Below are 20085 nucleotides of genomic sequence, written 5' to 3'. Positions count from 1 at the left end.
TTGCCCAAGAATTAAGGCCTAACAAGTGACAAGTTGGACTTCATGAAACTAAAAAGCTTCTGCACAGCTCAAGAAAGAGTCAACCAGGTGAAGAGGTAGTCCATAGAATGGGAGGGAATTTTTGCCAGCTATATATCTGACAGAAGATTAATAGTCAGAATATATAAAGAACTCAAAAAACAAAGAGTCAAAAATCAGATAACAGATTCAAAAATATGGGCCTGGGATCTGAATAGAGTCCTCAAAAGAAAAAAAAATGGCAAAGAAATAGCTCAAAAATATTCACCATCCTTAGAAATTAGGAAAATGTAAATCAAAACAACTTTGAGATTTCACCTTACACCTGCCAGAATGGCAAAGATCACCAGAACAACCAACAAATAAACGCTGAAGGGGATGTGGGGAAAGGGAACTCTCATTCACTGTTGGGGAAACTGCAAACTGGTGGTAACTCTGAAGTCAGTGTAGAAAACCCCAAAGAGCTAAAAATAAATCTACCATGTAACCCAGCTACAGCACTCCTTGGCACACGCTCCAAGGACTCAACATCCTACTCTATAGATACTTGCTCAGCTATGTTCACTGTTTCTCTGTTCATAACAGCTAGGAAATGGAAACAACCTAAACGTGCTTCAACTGACAACTGACTAATGGAAATGAGGAACATATACACTATGAAGACTATTCAACTGTAAAGAAAAGTTAAATCACGGACTTTGCATTTGGGATGGAACTAGAAAAGATAAGTGAGATTGAGTGAGGTAACCCAGACCCAGAAAGACAAACATCACGTGTTCTCATCTGATGTTCCTACCTCCAAATCTTGAGAGGTGAGTATATAACCTCGAGTAACTGAAAAACCAAAAAGTAAAGAGGGACCAGGGTGGTGGGGGTGGGGGGAGCACCAAAGATGGGAAACAGCAGGGCACAGTGGTCTGGCTGGGGCAATGCGGAAACCCAGGGCCTCTGATTAGGGAGAAGGGAGGGAGATAAACACAGAAGATAGTTAATAACAGCAAAGGTGTCTGAAAAACATAATGACCAGACTCATGCATACGTAAGTTTTAGGTACAAACGACAGGAAGGAAAACTAGTTTCACCTACCTAAGCTGCATTCTACACTAAAGCACTAGACCTGGCTCTTGGGTGGTGTGTCCCTGCAGACCATCCTCAGGTCCTAACAAGGGGCATGGAGATGGCCGAGCTGGTGACACAGCCTCATTCCAGCTAACAGAAACACAAAATAAATCCTTTCTCCTCACACCCTACCCCTAATAAATAAAAACATTGTAGATGGAAGTCAGGGACTTTTTCTGTAATAAAACAAAAAAGTATTTTAGGTTCAGCAGGCCATATCCAATCTGCCTGCGTCTAACTGTCTAAAACTATTAAGAGCATCATCACCGCTCAGGGTGGATAAAAACAAGCCTCCACCATGACGAGAGTGGACCTACTGGTCAGTCTTTACTGCTACTGCTTCTATCCAAATGAGGAGGCCCCAGCCATGTGGTATGTGACGCTGTTGTGTCCTTACTCTGCACTCATTTGGAATCATAGTCTCATTATATACAGGCTGGGAAAATAGAAAGAAACCACACCTTCAATATCCCCAACTGTATTATAAAATTAACACCATGCATGAAAACTTCATTATGTCAATTTGAAAATTTTAAAAAGTTTTAATGTTATCTCTGATAATTATAAATTTTTACTAAATTTACTAAATTCAAATATAATAGTAAATAGTTTAATGCTTTAAAAACCATTTTTGTTTTGTTGTTATCCTTTTTTTTTTTTTTTTTGATTTATTTATTATGTACACAGCATGTATGTCTGCAGGCCAGAAGAGGGCACCAGATCTCATTACAGATGGTTGTGAGCCATCATGTGGTTGCTGGGAGTTGAACTCAGGACCTCTGGAAGAACAGTCAGTGCTCTTAACCTCTGAGCCATCTCTCCAGCCCCCTGTTGTTATCCTTTTCATCTTTAACGACTTCACTAAGGCATAATTTTGCATATCAAATCACTTGTGATTTTCTAATGTAAAATCTAACGATTTCTAGTGAGTTTTTCAAGATCAGGGTTAAAGACCACCATCCCAGGCTGACCCTTCATTCACGTTACTGCAGATACCTGTTGCCTCCTGATCTCACCCCAGGTAATCACTGATCTTGTTTGTTCTAACTTTGCTTTTCTCAGGGTATTTTAGATAAATGGTATTATGCATGTGGTTTCTGAATCTGGCTTCTTTCTCGAAACATGATGTTTCCCAGTTTACCCATATTGTATTATATGTAGCTTGTAACCTTTTTGTTGTTAACTACAATTTCATTGAATATGTTACATATTCTTTCTTAAAAGATTCACTACATTTTGGGGCTTGTCTTAATCGGGGTTTCTATTGCTGTGATGAAACACCATGACCAAAAACAAGTTGGGAAGGAAGGGGTTTATTTGACTTACACTTCCAGATCATAGTCCATCACTGGAGGAAGTCAGGGCAGGAACCTGGAGGCATGGAGGGTGCTGCTTACTGGCTTGCTTCCCCTGGCTTACTCAGCCTGCCTTCTTATAGAACTCAGGACCATCAGCCCAGGGATGGCCCCACCCACAATGGATGGGCTCTCCCCCATCAATCACTAGTTAAAAAAATGTCCTACACCCACATCTTATGGAGGCATTTTCTGAATTGAAGTTCCCTCCTTTCAGATAACTGAAGCTTGTGTCAAGGTGACATAAAACTATCCAGCACAGGACTGGAGAGATGGGCAAGTAACTGGGAGGACTTACTGTCCTCATAGAGGACTTGAGTTTGGTTCCCACATAATGGGTCCTAACTGCCTATGATTCCACTGGAGATCTTCTGACTCTACAGGTGCTTCCATGCACGTGGTGCACATACATACACTCAGGCACACGCACAATCACATACAACGTTCTTCAAGATTCATTTTTATGTGTGTGGATGGATGTGCAGACGCCCAAGAAGGCCAGGAAGGGGCAATCCAGGGAGGTGGAGGCAGTTGTGAGTCACCTTATATGGTTGCTGAGAACCAAACTTAAATCCCCTGCAAGAACAGCACATCTCTTTAACCACTGAGCCATTCTCTTTAAGAATGTGACACACATTCTTAAAGTACACAATTTAGTCTTGACATACGTTTTAGAACCACCACTAGTCAAGATAATCAATTGCTTCCAAAATTCATTATGTGGCTTTGTAATTCCCACTGCCTGCCCTCCTCAGCCATCTCTGTCCCCAAGATAACCACTAGTCATTTTTTCTACTAAATAAGTTAGCTAACATTTGCTAGAATTTTATATAAATAGAATCATACAATATGCACTCCCCCTTTCCTGCTTCTTTCACTAAGCATACATTAGCATATATGGAATTTATTTGTTACTTTTGTTTATATGTCTCCTGTCATGGATATTTAGAATGTTTCCAATCTAGAGATACTGTAAACACATCTGTTTCAAAATCTCTGTTTAAACATAGGTTTCCATCTCCTGAATACATGGCTAAAGTGGAAGAGCAGAACGGAGTGGTAGGAGGAAGTTCAGCGTCTTCACAAATCGCCAAATTGCTTGCCAATGAGGCTGCATCATTTAAAAACGGAATTTCCCCACAAACAGTGTGTAAGTGGTCCAGTCCGCTATGTCGTCACCAACACGTGGTGTGGGTACAGTGGAGCAGTTTTATCTATCCAGGAGATATGTAGTGCTTGCTCCTTGTGTTTTAATTCACATTGCCTCCGTGAACTAAAGATGATGACCATCACGTACGAAATCTTCAGCCTAAAGAAAGTGAGTTCCTATTTCCTCACACCATATATGCTTTTCTCTGCCCAGGAATCACGTCCTGGGATTAAAGGAATGTGTGCTTCCCAGTACTGGGATTAAAGGCATGTGCCACACCTGCCTGGCTCTGTTTCCAGTGTGGCCTTGAACTCAGGGATATCTGTCTGAGTGATAGGATTAAGGGTGTGTGCCACCACTGCCTGACCTTTATGTCTAATCTAGTGGCTGGCTCTGTCCTTTGATCCTCAGGCAAGTTTATTAGGGTATACAATATATCACCACAAAATATTTTTCCAATGTAAAGATACTGGGAGTTTACTGAGCTTAGGAGGGCTTTTATGTATTCAGGATTTACAAGATATGACTTCAAATATTTTTTACAATCCATAATCAAAAATATATAAGTATGTGAACAACTGATTTTGCAATCAATTTAAAACACTTGGAAAATATACTTTTTCCAAGAAAAGTCACCTAAAACAGTTGGATATTTGTCTGCAATAAATCAACATCAATCCTCATTTCAAAGCACATACAATATCTATGAAATGATGGGTTTCAGTTCATTAATATACTGAACTAGACTAACTATTAAATGTTAAACCAATCTTGAATTCCTAAAATAGCTGTTTGGTCACTCCCATAGTTTAAACAGGGTTAGTCCCCTCCAAAACTCATGTAGAAATTTGATTGCTGCTGTGGCAGTGCTGGGCAGTGGGTCCTGGGCAGGTAGGTTAAGAAAGGTAATTGTCTTACAGGGTGGATTCACTCTCCAGACAACGTGTCGTTATAAGGCAAGGCACCTTCTCCTCTCTTGCCTCCGGCACAGTCTACATAGCCTTCCATTCTTCTGCTATGACAGGATGTAGCATGAAGTCCTCCCCACATACCAACACCACACTCTTGGACCTCCAGAACCATACACTGACAAAAATCCCTACTTTTTTTTTTTTTTATATCACCTGGTTTTAGGTATTCTGCTACAGCAATAGACAATGGACTTAGGCAGTCAAAATATTTGTTAAATGTGGGTTAAATTTTTTATGTCTATATTCATAAATGATATTACATTATAGTATTCTTTGTCTAGTTTTGACTTCCAGGTACTGCTCCCTGTTTTAGGTAGGAAGGTAAATCATGTCTCTGTTATTCCAATTTAGGCAGAAGTATTCTGCTACCTAGCCATTGTTATTATCACATTTACTACTTCCTAGCCAAAGTAGAACTTAGCCATAACTATCATTTTGCATATAGAGAAACAGGAAATAGGGAAAAAACAGATCCCCAAAATGCAACAAAATACGGGTGCTACTGTTATATCAAAAGCATGAAATTAGATTTGAAGCACAATATGAGTCTAAAATCCACTCTAGCAATCTTCCACTATATCAAAGCATTTCAGTAGTATTTAGCAGATTTTCTTTAAACACATAAACATCTAATTTTTTTTAAGCGTGACAAACAGCTTCCAAAAGAATCTCACAGTCTAATTCAGGGCCCATATTTTAATCACTATATTATCACAAGAAAGAAAAGAAAAGAATGAGACACTGTGGTTTCTTACACTTTAGAACCTATTAAACTATTAACTGCAGAATATATATCTGAAAATATATCCTAAGAAGAAAGCAGATTTAATCCAGCTAGGAAGAGTTTTTTTTAAGGCTATTCTATGATCCTCAAAGACAAATAATAACAACAGTGGTGATAGATGCTACCATTTTAAAATTGGATGTGAATAGACATTATTATACTATACAGACAAGGACATCGAAACACAATGTTGAGAAACTTGCCTAAGTCTGCCTTACACCCTTACACAGCATGTGAGTATCTCCGGAGCTTTGCCTCTGGGCTCTTGTTTGTTTGTGTTAGGATTACAACACTGTCAACCTTAAGAAAAAGGAAGCACTGCCCAGGGCCTTTGGGAACCATGAAATTTCAACATCAGAGTCTAGCAGAGGTCAGGCCATGTAATGAGAGCTCAGCCTTGAAGATAATGTGACAAGCGGGACTTAGCAATGGCTGCACAGATCTGCTCTGCTTCCTTTCTAAGGCAAGTGTTCCCACTGTAAGCCAGTAGAGTGCTTTGTCTAGATAATCTACAGTGGCCGTGGTTCACTTAGCTTGGACCACCAACTACTGGCTAGGATGTGAGATTCCTCCTTAGAGTAAACAAGAGGAGAGGAAGAAAAGCTAACAGCTATTCAAATTATGTTAACCCTGTGAGCAGAGTCCAGAGCCGGCATGCTGGAAGACAGTGCTAACGTTCAAACACCTACTCATTTCCCTCATTTTAGCTATGAGACCTTGAAAAGGTTTTCAACCTTGTGGCCTTCTGTACTTTCATCTAAAAAATGGAGGTGATGGTTTTACCTCTTCTGTGTTTGAGTTCCATCTGATGCAGAGACCACACAATCCCTGAACCTGAGGCTCAGGGATCATTGCAGAAGATGGGGTAAAAGATTGTAAGAGCCAGAGGAACAGGAAGTTTACTGTGAGATTGTGTCTCCTAGAAATGTCAGAGAAGCTACACCTGTGAAGTCTCACCAACATGGCTGCCTAAACATGACCTGAAAAAGGATGACATCAATAGACAAGCTAGCGTGGAATGGGGAAAGCTCAGGAGGCCTTAATACTACACAAAGAACTCCAGGCAATTAACGCTAAGGGTGGGAGAAACAGTCTTCCCCAGAGAAGAGCACACCAACTGATGACTCGATACCCAAATGGTCAGCCCTGAAAACATATACATGTAAGTGACATCAGATGGACTGAGCAGGTTGTACTTGTATATTTAGGAATATACATGCACTCATGCACTTGTATGCACTAGTGCATGCACATGCATGTACACACACACACACACACACACACACACACACACACACACACAGGCTAAGAATTTGGAAGCGAGTATGGAGTTGGAAGGTAGTACATGTGCAGGCTTCAGGGAGGAAAGGTAAGGGGGAAATTATGAAATTATACTTTAATCTCAAAAAATTGAAAAATTATTAGAAATAAAACTCAACAAGAGGCCAGGCAGCGATGGCGCATGCCTTTAATCCCAGCACTCGGGAGGCAGACCCAGGTGGATCTCTGTGAGGTCCAGGCCAGCCTGGTCTACAGAGTAAGATCCAGGACAGGCACCAAAACTACACAGAGAAACCCTATCTTTCAAAAAACAAAAAACAAAAACAAACAAAAAATTCAACAAAAAGATTTAACAAGTAAAAGCATTTAGAATAACACTTGGAAAGCATCAAATCTTGTTATCAACAAGTTACTACTATTCCTTTAGAGATTCTTCAATACAAAGAACAGTTGCAAATAACCTAATAATAACACTAATGTTCCAAATGCTTATTTATTTAAAAACACAGCTCTATAACTCTAACACACCCATATTAATGCCCTAAAAATGGTACTGGAAACTGACATCCAGCATGTTCCGTAAGTGTGGAAACAACTTGTAAAATACCAGACACAATTAATTGAAATAAAGCAAATTAATCCATTATGTGTTGTGTATATATATATATATATATATATATATATATATATATATATATATTATATGTTAAATATACATACTCAATAATATATAAGGATATATAAGATCCAAGCCTTATAACTCTGTAAAAACTTAAATATTAAATGACAAAAAACTTTTATGTTAGAACAGACAAATTAGGCAAAAAGCAAGTAAATGCCAGTGAGCAGCACATAACACATGTGTGTGTTTGTGTGTATAAACAAACACATGTGAGCATGCATGCATCTGTGCTACAGCAGGCTCTGGAGGAAGAAACTCTCAAGTATCATTAAAGTCAGTAAGCTCAACTTACAGAATACGGTTCTTTTTTTTTTTTTTTTTTTTTTTTTTTTTGGTTTTTCGAGACAGGGTTTCTCTGTGTAGCTTTGCGCCTTTCCTGGAACTCACTTGGTAGCCCAGGCTGGCCTCGAACTCACAGAGATCCGCCTGCCTCTGCCTCCCGAGTGCTGGGATTAAAGGCGTGCGCCACCACCGCCCGGCAGAATACGGTTCTTTACATGTGTATTTGATGACAGTTCAAAGGCAAGTTCAAATGTCAGGCATGCTACTTACGGGGCATCTGAACAAAAGAGATGCAACTATAACTTACTGTTGCTATTTTGGTGCTGAGAAAATTCGGCCTTTCTTCATCTACCATAATTTCATGTCCAGTTTTAAATAATTCAAGCATTTTGGGGATGTCACGACCAATGGAATCTGGTTAGAAAAATCAGAAAAATCCAAAATGATTACAGCATCTAAACAATTATCAAAATTAATGACTGAAATAAACACAAGTCCCATGTGAAAAAACAGCAACTAAGCTGTGGCAGACAGACACTAGTTGCTATGGTCCCCTTTTCCTGCGTAGTCTCCTCCCACTGGATGTGGATGAGGCCTGCAACCTGCTTTCTAACCAAGAGACAGAGTGATGTGCACAAAACCGCATCATATAACACTGCAATGCCTCTTCTGGAGGAAATTCTCTTTCTTATTGGCTTTGAAGAAGCTACAATGCGATGTGCTAACATATGGAGAGGATGCAGAGCAAGGAACCCCAAAATCAGCAAGAACAATGGCGCCGTCAGTCCAGCAGCAGCCTGCAAACAACAGACTTCTGCCAACAACCACAGGAGTCTGGAGGTCAATTCTCACTCAAACTGGGGGAGAACCGACTCCCCAGCACTGACCCTGACCTCTGCACATGCACGTGAGCCTGCCCTCTATCATGCACACATACACACAAACACAGTTTTAAAAAGTTTTAGTATGAAATGTTAGAGTATACCTAATTTTTAAAAACTTCTTGAAAAATGAGGTAATTTTCACACAATATATTCTGATCAAGGTTTCCTCTCTCTCATCTCTTCCCAGATCCTTCCTACCTCCCCACTCTTCAAACTCCCCCCACCAAGAAAACAAACAGGCAAATAAAAACAGACAAACAAGGATAAAAACAAAAGGAACAAACTAACAAACAGACAAAAAAAAGAAACTAGGAAAGAGCAGAAGAAACACACACACACACACACACACTCTCAAAATTGGAAACCATAAGAATCAAAAAATCAGTAAGTTAAAAAAAAAAAAGCAGTATGAGGGGAAAAAAACCTTTGAGTTCATTTTACTGCTAGGCATGGGGCCTGCCCTGAAGTGTGGTTTGTATACCCAGTGAGACTCCCTTGGACAAACTATTTCTTCCTGTGTGAGAGGCTGTTAATTGGGGATGGCTTCTTGGCTGGAACTTGAAAGGTATGTGCTTCCTACGACCTCCTCATCTTTGTTCCTGTGTTCCTCTTATACAGCCGTTTTTGTTTTCAATAAACAAAAATCATGTCTCTTTTATTCCATATTTAGATTTAAGCTATACACCTTTTAAACATGCTCTGGAGAGTACAATGATCACCTTTTTTAAAATCATCAACTACTTCATGTTAATACATAATACGTATCAGCTAATCTCTTTTCCTCTGCCATCTTTACGGTGTGGTAACTGGCATGTTAAAACCTCATTTACTTCCTATGTATCTGTCTTTAAAACAATATTCACTATACTTCATATGACACAAATTAGAGAATCATTCCAGATGCCTCTACACTTCATATTGAATTGGTAGTTGTTGTTGATTCCACCTCTTCAACATCCCTCAAGAACCTGTTTCTGTCTTCACTGCTATTGCCAAAGTTACCTTCCTCTGTTATCTGAACTACTCCAGCCTCCGCAGTATTCTCTAAGTTTCTATATCCTCACAGCCTACGACTTACATGCCCACAGAGTATTCATTCTAATAAGAAACCATATCTCGTGATTCCGAATAAGGTTTTCAATGGTTCTCGGAATACAAAGAGGATAAACTCTAATCTCTGTGGAATGGCACAAAAAGACCCCAGTGCTTGACCCACTGCCTAGCACTGTCTAACCCATTAACTACCACTATCTGATAACACTCCACATCCAAATGACAGAAAGTGCCTTAGAACTCCCTGAATGCACTCACTCTTGCTTGCCTTTTTTACATCAATGAAACCATTTCTTCTGCCTAGAATACAGTCCACACGTTAGACATTCATGATTAACGTCTCAACTGCTCTCTTCTTTACACACTTTGATTCTAAGAAGCAGTTACTTATTCTCATAAGTATGCTCTGTATTTCCCAATACCCATGGCACTTTAATGCTTAAGTTTATTCTCCTCTGTCTCTTCTGTCAATATGTGAACTTCAGCTGGGTGGTGACGCACACCTTTAATCTCAGCATTCATGAGGCAGAGGCAGGTGGGTCTCTGTGAGTTCAAGAGCAGCTTGGTTTACAGGGCGAGATCCAGGAAAGGCAGCGCTACACAGAGAAAGGCTGTCTCGATACCAAACAAACAAACATAAAAATGTAAACTGCCTTTTAGTCTTTCAATTTTCAGAGCAAAGTTGGCACTCAGTAATTACAATGGATCATATAACAAATGGATCATAATGGTGGAATGGACATATGGAAGCAATTGTGCAAACGAACAGCCACTTTTAGGATTCTTAGGAAGTTGGTCTACACTCACTATGAACTTTTTTATATCCAGTTTGTGCTAAGCACTGCTTATATTATCAAAAGAAATGACTGGGCATTTGTTAGCATGAAACCCATTTTGTCAATAAGAATTAATGGTCCTCAGTAATCTGCTGCCTGCACTTCCTTTTACAGAGTTCACTTAAGGCCACAGTAAGGGATAATGCCAAGGCTGAGAAGTGTACACTCACACCTACTCAATTCTGCTTCCCAAAGCCACAGACAGCAGTTTACCATGCCTCTGACTGGGTCTGCTGACACGTACCTGACCTCCACTTTCTTGCTCTGTGTTCCACACTCTTCCACTTTCTTCCCTGCCTTTCTCTCCCTCTGACACTCCACTGCTTCCGTAATAAGCACACTTCAGTCTTTCATCCTAGTGTATCTTGTTTATCCTTTACCACAGAAAACAAAGAAGAAGGGAAGTTAAGAAGTAAAGAAGGAAGACAGATACAACTGAACATGCTTGAGTTTTAGGAAATTGTGCAAATGCAGAAGTGACATTTGAGTCTGGGGGGAAACGACGCTCTGTGACTGGAACTGTGAGCACCATCTTGGGTAACTGTGAGAGGAGGCTGGAAGAAGACTAGTGCTAGGTAAGGAAGCGGAGGCAACCAAGCACTCCTGAACTAAGATTGTACAAGGGCAGCTCAACCAAAGCAAGGCCTGAACGGCAGGGAAGTGCCCTCTGTTTACTAGACAAGTCCAGGTGTGGTTAAGTGCTGATGTGCAGCTGGTTTTCCTAAATGCCGAAAGTTAAGGCCTGGTTCCATGACATCAAAGATTTCCCTCCTTGTTAAAAGCCTCCACACATCCAGTGGGCACAACCAGGTGCTCAATTAGTATAAGCCCAATTATATTTAAATGTGTAAATCAGACTTAACCCGTGGTTCAGTGGAGTTATTAAATCTGTAGCTTCTTTCAACTGAATCCTGCATTGAAGGGTCATTAGTTGCACAAACACTTGTAGAGTGACTATCCTGGGCCAGATACCATTCTAGGTCACAAGACAATAGCAACAGGTACGATGAAGGTGTCTTTGCTCTAACAGCAGAGACTGAACACATACTAAAGAAGAAGACGAAAACAAGAAGCTGCTGCTGCTGCTATGTGTGTTAGGTCCTAAGAAGAAAACAGAGACTCAATACAAAATCTCTAGAGATAATGGAAAGGTGAGAGTAATTACTTTCCATTGGATGGTCATGGGTGGCCTGTTCAAATGGTATCTGAATAAGAAAGGGGGGGGGGGATAAAGAACACCGCAGACAGACACAAGAAGTCATCAATCCAAGACCCAGGAAAGCAAAGGAAGAACTCAGCCTGTACTTATGTGAGCAAAGGCACAGCAGCCCCTATGGCTGACACACAGGAAACAAAGTTAACATCAGGACCATCCATAAGACACTAAAAAACAATCTATTATTATAACAGTACTTAATCAGTAATGGATTTTTTCACATACCAATAGCTTTTAAACTAGTATAGGGGGTTGAGAATTGTTTTTGCACTTTTCCTCATATAACCTAAGAGTTCAATTTCAGTAATAGAAGCAATACTTGGAAGCACAAAATGTTATTTCAAGACCTGAACAATACTTTAAATTTTCATAATTTTAGCATTTATGAGTCTTACGTCTGATACAACCACCTCTGGTGGTTTGAAAGAAAATGGTCCCCAAAGGAAGTGGCACTATTAGGAGGTGTGGCATTGCTGGAGTAGGTGTGGTCTTGTAAGAGGAAGTGTGTCACTGTGAGTCTCATATACACTAAAGCCATGCCTTGTGTCTTAGACCACTTCCTTCTGCCTATGAGTCAAGATGAAAGAACTCTCAGCTCCTTTTCTAGATCCATGTCTGCCTGCACGCTGCCACGTTTCCCACCATGATGATGGACTAAACCTCTGAAACTGTAAGCCGCCCCCAATTAAATGGGAGTAGCCGTGGTCACCATGTTTCTTCACAGCAATGAAAACCCTAACTAACACAGAAATTGGTGGCAGGGACTGGGTATTGCTGTGATAGGCCAGGCCATGTTTTTTTTTTTGTTGTTTATTTTATTTTATTTTATTTTATTTTACAATACCATTCAGTTCTACATATCAGCCACGGGTTCCCCTATTCTCCCCCTCCCACCTCCTCCCCTTACCCCCAGCCTACCTCCCATTCCCACCTCCTCCAGGGCAAATCCTCCCCCACTCCCCCCCCCTACCCCACCCCCCCCCACCCCACCCCCCCCCCCCCCCCCCCCCCCGCCAGAAGGACTGCAATCAACCTGGTAGACTCAGTCCAGGCAGGTCCAGTCCCTTCCTCCCAGACTAAGCCAAGTGTCCCTGCATAAGCTCCAGGTTTCAAACAGCCAACTCATGCAATGAGCACAGGACTTGGTCCCACTGCCTAGTTGCCTCCCAAACTGATCAAGCCAATCAACTGTCTCACCTATTCAGAGCAGGCCATGTTTTTGTTTGGAGGAATTTGGACTTTGGTGCTCTGGGCTAGGAAAGCAGTGGAATGCTTTACGCACTGCTTAATAAGCAGAGCGTGGAAGAGAGTGGTGCTCACAACGATTTGAACTGCGGGGACTGGCTCAAGCGGTTCCCGAGGAGAAGAATTTTTGTATGTTGTCTAGAGATCTTTCTTGTAATATTTTGGGGAGGAAAGTGGCTGCTTTTGCCCTTGTCTGAAGAGTCTGCCTGAGGCTAAAGTGAAGAGATTTGGATTAATTCTACTGACGGAAATCTCAAAACAGCCTAGTATAGGCTCTGTTGTGTGGTTATAAGTGTTAACTCTAATGAAGATTTATAATGAGGAGGACCAAGCTGCGCAGGGTAAATATTACAAAATGTAAAATTTGAGGAGAAAAAGCACCAGGAAGTAGAATGGAGCTAAGTCCAGTGTTCAAGGAGAGAAACAGATTAAGAAATGGAATAAAGGGAGTGGTGACCTCAGGGCAAGATCCCAAACCAGCTACGTTTCCAATTTGTGAAAAGGAATTAAAGAAAAGCTTAGAGCCAGGTGTGGTGATACACACCTTTAATCCCAGCACTCCAAAGATAGAGGCTGATAGATCTCTGAGTTTGAGGCCAGCCTGGTCTACAGAGCAAGATTCAGGACAGTCACGCTTAGGCAGTGAAGGAAACCATGGAAAACAGAAAGCTGGTGAGATGTAATTGAATGAGGGGGCCATGTTGCAGTCCCAGCAAGCAGCAAAACTTGGCCGCTTCAGCCATGTGGTTCTGGAGTTAAGGAGAGAAGAAAGGGGTTCTGGAATTTGCCTCCATGACTAAGGAAAGCCACTGAGGCCAGGCATGTGTCAGGGGTGTCCCTGAATGGAGGCCTAGAGAGGCCATTGCACAAAGCTATGAAGTTGAAGCCTGGATTGCCTTGGAGACCCTAAGATGTTGGAGATGCCAGAACCACGGGATACCTGCCAAGGAAAACTGGTAACAGGGACTAGAGCCAGCCCAAGGGAAAGAAGTATATTGCAGTCAACAAAGCTGAAAGGAATTGAAGATCTGAAGAGCATTTTGACATCAGACATACAGATACAGAGTTTAGAGTTTTCCCAGCTTGTTTTCAGTCTTGATTTGGTCCAGTGTTTCCTCACTATGCTCCTTTCCCTACATTTTGGAATGATAATGTATATCCTGTGCTACTACATGTTGGATCTGTTTTCTGATTTTGATTTTATAGGGGAGTACAGTTAAAGAGGTTGCATGAATCTCAGAAGAGACTTTGAACTTTGGACTTATAAAAATTGTTGAGACTGTGATAGACTATGAAGACTATTTTTGCATTATGATATGGCTACAAGCCTTTGGGGGGCAGGGAATGGAATGTGGTAGATTGAAAGAAAATGGCCCCCAAAGGTAGTGGCACTATTAAGAGGTATGGCTTTGTTAGAGAAAGTGTGTCACTGTGAAGGCGGGCTTTGAGATCTCATATATGCTCAAGCCACTTGCTGCCTGTGAGTTAAGGTGAAAAAACTTTCAGTTCTCCAGCACCACATCTGCCTATATGCTGCCTTGCTTCCTGCCATGATGATAAAAGATTGAACCTCTGAACTGTAAGTGAGTCACCCCAATTAAATGGTTTCCTTTATAAGAATTGCCATGGTCATGGTGTCTCTTCACAGCAATAGAAAACCTAAGACAACTTCTTTAAAGGAATCAGACAGGAGGATCCCTGGAGCTCACTGCCCAGCCAGCCTAACCAGGCTCAGCGAGATACCATGTCTCAAAACATACAGTAGAGAGGGACTGAGGAAGACACCCGACATCAACCTCGGGCTTCCACATGAATGCATGTGTACACACACCTGAATAGACATAAACACACACACATTAAAGAAAACACATCTACATTTATGGTGTAAGAATTTCAGAGAGCTCTTGGAGAGGTGAAGGAGCAATAATTAGCAAAGTGAAGCCAAATTTTTTTCAAGCAAATTTTAAATATTTTTCATCAAACAAAAAAGAAGTACTTAGAAAACAAGCCAAATGGGAATTTGAAAAAGTGAAACTGCCTATAGTTATGTAAGAAATCACAATAAAACACGCCGTGAAGTGTGCACATTGGATCTAACAGAAATGGTCATTCTCACTCCTGCTAGTGACCTGAGACAATGGGAACCAGAGCACAGCTGCAGCAGCTGGTTCTACTTTAGCTTCAGGACTCTAGTCTACCTCAGTGTGTTTTGTTGGATCTAAAGGAAATCAAATATTCTGAAACAAGAGTCTGAACAAGCTCTAAAAATGCGTAACACAAGCTCGTCTGTGCTCATGTACATCTGGTGTGTTCTGTTTGAACATTCTGACAGGCTAATAGTTTGTTTTCATGCTTACAGAACACAAATGTTTTACTAGTTCTACTGAGCAGACCCTGTGGGGGTGCAAAGGCAATGTTAAGAAAGGGGGACACTATCATTCTTCCAGCTGCCTTGTTAAGCACACAGTTGGGGGGGGGGACGACAACACACATTAAGGGGACACACACACACACAAACACACACACACACACACACACACACACACACAAAATCAGTGGAAGGTATGGCTCATTATGAAAGTAGAAATAAAGTAAATCCCACTGATAAAAATAAAAACTGACAGGGAAGTTGCTATTTGGAATAAAGAAGTTATTGGAAACCTCTGGAATTAAAAAAGAAAACAAAGCAGTAATGATAATGGAAGAATCTTCTAGACTAAACAACAGCAGCAATAATGCTAACGACAAGAACAACGGAAATGGAATCATCTGGGGGTTCTAGAGAACAGAGTGGTGGAGTCAGCAGGTGGTGCCCGAGAACCAGCTGAATGGTACAGCGGTGGCCCAGAGGGCACAGATGCCATGACTCTCACCTTTCACTGCCTCCATTAGTGCCGCTGTCTGCAACTAGAGCTAATTAGAAATAAATAATTTTTTTAAGTTTTACCACAGTTTGCTTTTCCTCCCAATAATATTCAATTTCAGGCCTGACTTAGGGAAAATGTGAGTCTGATTCTATAACAACAAAGACAGCTGCAATGCAAAGCTCTATGAAAAGTGCCAAGTCCCTGCCTACATTTAATAAGGCGTGACTTAATGCAGGCTAGAAAAGTAACAAAGCCATAGTATACTAAAAGAACTTGAGTACATTTGAATCAATTTTAGTCAGAGCACGACTAGATATCTTAGTGGCTAAGATGTATGAAGAATTTTAGTTAAGATTTTTTTTTAGCTCTACTTAAGTTGAAATTTGAAAATAACAATTTACCAAAACAAATTTTAAGATCTTGTTTTACTTACAATACCTTATAGAAAACAATTCTTATCTATACGAGACACTCAGCACCACCTCCAACAAATGAAATCTGTTCTGAGTGTGTTCATAAATGTGCCCAGTTCATTAATGACACCACGTGTCGGGGAAATGCCTCGTGTGAAGACCTCAGCACAGCTGACTCTTCCGTTCTCCCCATCAACCACTCCCTTCCTGTCCAGTCACAAAATCCGTCTGTACACTGTACCCTTCACTCTGTTCTCACCCTGCAGAACTTAAACATTACCCGCATCAGCCTCTTGCAATTGCAGCTCAACTGTTCCCTCCCTCGAGTTTCAACGCAAACCAGTATCTCTTATGTACTCTGGAAAACAGGTCATGTCACATCACACCTAAATGATTCATGATGATAAGAAAATAAGCCCATGCCCACTAACTCTAATTCAAAGACTTCCTCAAACAGCATCAACCCACCCCCCAACATCATTGCCCATTGTTCACTTCCATATCAACATAGAGGAACCATCTCTACAACTGGAAGGACCTAACTGGCACTTCTTGGAGCCAGCCTACACTTTCTAGCCGACTTTAGTGCTGTGGTTAATATTTCTTTCTACTTAAAATATTATTTCTCAACCAGTTCATCCAATTCTATTGGTAACAGCTGAAAAGTCACCTCTTCTGTTGGAGGCAGGAAGGAGAGAGCAGAGGTTTTAGTTGGTTTGCTTGCTTGCTTTGGTTTGGTTTTCCTTTTTTAACTGTCTTTTTTGGAGGGGTGCTATAGGGGTGAGGGGAGGATGTGGGAGCACTGGAAGGTGGGCGGAATTGGGGTGCATGATGTGAAATTCCCAAAGAATCAATCAAGAAGTTTAAATAAATAAATAAAGTCACCTCATTCATGATATGTTGCTTTTTACCCCACCTATATTTAAATACCCCCCCCCCAATAGCCATAGTGACTTAGGAATTCATCAACTCATCTCTCTCATTTTATAACACTTTTCTTATCATATGGCTTAAGAAGGAAGTATTCATAAAGAAAAATTCTACAAAGAGGAAAACCCTATAAGCCAGACATTCATATATGTGCATTTATGTACATGCTGACTGCTTAAATGAGTATACTGATAAAGAAATATAAAAGGCAACAAAATGGTAGATGACAACGTTCTCAGTAGGTATTATGTTCCATTAGTGCACAGCTAGGCTATACTCTAAAAAAAACAGTATTATCCATAAGTAGGTACTCATGTTATACTGTAACAACAATATTAAGAGGAAAAAATAAAATCTACGTACATCAATCTCACATACCAGGCATAATATTTGGTCTACAAACATAATAACATCTTTGCATTCTTACAAACAAAATTATAAAGAAAGTTGCTGAAAACATATTGAAATAACAAAAATTCTCCCTTACTTCTAGTAGCCTTTGGAAATCTTTTTTTTAGTTTCTTCCTCAATGGGTTAAGTTCAGTCATTATTTCCGGAACAGCTACATAAAAGTCCACAACAACCTCATCATCCAAGATCTGAAAACCAGAGGAAAACAGAAACAGCTCTTTATTGCACCAAAACAAAAAACAAAACAAAAAAAAAAACCACTTTACCTTTTTGGATATAAGTGATTTCAGCATGATTTAAAAAAGAACTATTATGCATACTTTTCTTCAAAATCAGAATTACATAAATACAGTCACCAGTTATGAAAAACATCAGAAACAAAACACCTTGTTATATTTTAAAAATAGCTGCATGTATTTTTAAACACAATTAATGGTTTTAATTCTATTATAAGATTATGCTAGGCAAAATGGAGTCATAAACTAGAACATAACATTGATATGTATCCAACTCACACAAATCTCCCACAGCAGAATTGATGTCTATTGAAACTGGAGAGGTAAACATTTTCAGTAGATCACATGCAAAATTAATAACTCCTAGTTGTCAAACTCATTAGCAACCACTAACTCTCTAAATTTGGTGCACCAAAAGAACTAAATCTATCATTTTTGCACAAAGAAGTGAGTTAGAAGCCCCTTGTTACCCATCACTAACAACAAAGGGCAAGAGGACGGGGTAAGTTCCCTCACAGTTTAGCAGACTTACCCTATTTTCCACTCTCAGAACAAAAGGATTCATAGTCAGAGTTTAAAGGATTAGTTGATTAATTCAGGCAGGCACCCAAAACAATTATTGCACCACTATATTATACTCCACTTAAAATTGTAATTGATAATAAAGTTCTACAAAATATTGCCTCTTTAAAACAAAATATTGCCCGGGTACAAATATTTCACCAGTAACATTTATTTTCACATGAAATCTTACCCATCCAAAGCCTTGACTGCAGTTGATGAATTCAGAAAAATTGAACTCTGATAAAATTAGGCAATATTGTAGGATTTTTATCTTCCTGTTACTAGTATTTCATTTTAAATATTCTTCAATCTTTAAATAACATTCTATGCTCCTCTTATAAATAATGACATATAAAGTGAGAATTTTTCATGTGTCACAAATTCTGCATATATTTCATACATTTAATGCATCCAGTGTTCACAGCAATCCTACAAGTCAAGCGCTAAAACTGACTAAACATTTCAGATGAGGAACCTGGAGCCTCAGTGAGGAGTCAGTATGTGTCTCCTAAGAGAGGCGCCAGCATCCAAACATAAGCAGTGGGGTTCTAGAACCAGGGTTGCCATCCCCAAGAACATGAAAACAAAGGCAACTTTGAAATGCTAAAGAATTGTTATGCGGCCAGGTGGTGGTGGTGCACGCCGTTAATCCCATCACTCGGGAGGCAGAGGCAAGTAGTTCTCTGTGAGTTCGAGGCCAGCCTGGGCTACAGAGTGAGATCCAGGACAGGCTCCAAAGCAACACAGAGAAACCCTGTCTCAGGGGGAAAAAATTGTTTGTAAGGCTTTCATTAACAGGCTCCCTAAAAATACTTCTAAACATGCTCCTTTAAGTTACAAATTATCTGTGAATGTTATGCTACAATAAACATTAGGAACACATCTTAGAATAACACAAATCTGTAGATAGAAACTATGCTTTTGCAAATAAGAAAAACCATTACTTTCAAATCTCTCAGCCAAATATATGTGTGACATTTCAAAATGAAATGAATTTAATAAATAAATCAAGATCTTAGAAATGATTCAAAGTTCAGTATTTATAGGCTAATTTACAGTTTCTTTTTAATAAAGATTTTATCTTTATTTTTATGAGTATGAATGTTTTGCTTGCATGTATGTCTGTGTACCACGTGCATGCCTGGTGTCCATGGAGACCAGAAAAGGGCATAGGATCCTCTGAAACTGTTACAGGTTATGAACCACCATGTGGACGCTGGGAACTGAACCCGGGTCCTCTGCAAGAGCAGCCAGTGCTCCTAACTGCTGAGCCATCTTTCCAGCTAAATGCTGAGAAAAACAGTGTACTAATCTAGGAATACAGGAATGGGGGCTTAGAGTATTATTCCTCAGTCTTAGAACACTGGCCAAGCCTGTTTAAGGTCCTGGGTTCAATTTCCAGTATTGCAATAAGTAAGTAAATAAATCTACAGAAATGTGCTTGAAATCTACAACCATGATATTACTTGAAAAAACTGTTCTTAACTTACTTCATAACCTGAATGAAGACCTTCTAAAAATACCATGGAAGGCTTTCAAACATTTGATGGGAAGAAAATTCTAGGTTAAGATAATTTGCCCAAGTAGCATTGTCCCTCTAAAAATACATCCACCACTAGGGCTCCTACAGGAAAATTATGTATCTATAATGTTTATATACCAGAAATCACGTTTAGATGTTCGTATTTGGTTCTGTTCCAATGTTTCCTTTACAGCAGTAGGGCTGGGCAACACATTCTCCTGCACTGCCTCTTCCTCTGACCACCTGAGAACTGAACTGAAGGAGTG

General features: G+C 40.1%; 1 protein-coding gene across 3 annotated transcripts in view; it reads right to left on the bottom strand.

Annotated features, from left to right (window-relative positions):
• Window positions 1-20085, bottom strand: part of Mrpl1 (mitochondrial ribosomal protein L1) — a 58555-nt gene that overhangs the window by 14448 nt on the left and 24022 nt on the right. For all 3 annotated transcript variants that reach the window (XM_076546681.1, XM_006996871.4, XM_015990121.2), the window contains 2 exons: window positions 17574-17685; window positions 7950-8056 (listed from right to left, as the gene is read on the bottom strand). In XM_076546681.1, the coding sequence (XP_076402796.1) occupies window positions 7950-8056; window positions 17574-17685 (219 nt within the window). The remainder of the gene's footprint in view (window positions 1-7949; window positions 8057-17573; window positions 17686-20085) is intronic.

Source organism: Peromyscus maniculatus, chromosome 10 (genome assembly GCF_049852395.1).
Source record: "Peromyscus maniculatus bairdii isolate BWxNUB_F1_BW_parent chromosome 10, HU_Pman_BW_mat_3.1, whole genome shotgun sequence".
NCBI classification, from domain to species: domain Eukaryota; kingdom Metazoa; phylum Chordata; class Mammalia; order Rodentia; family Cricetidae; genus Peromyscus; species Peromyscus maniculatus.
Note: the sequence above shows the minus strand (reverse complement) of the source record. Positions and strands in the feature narration are given on the sequence as shown.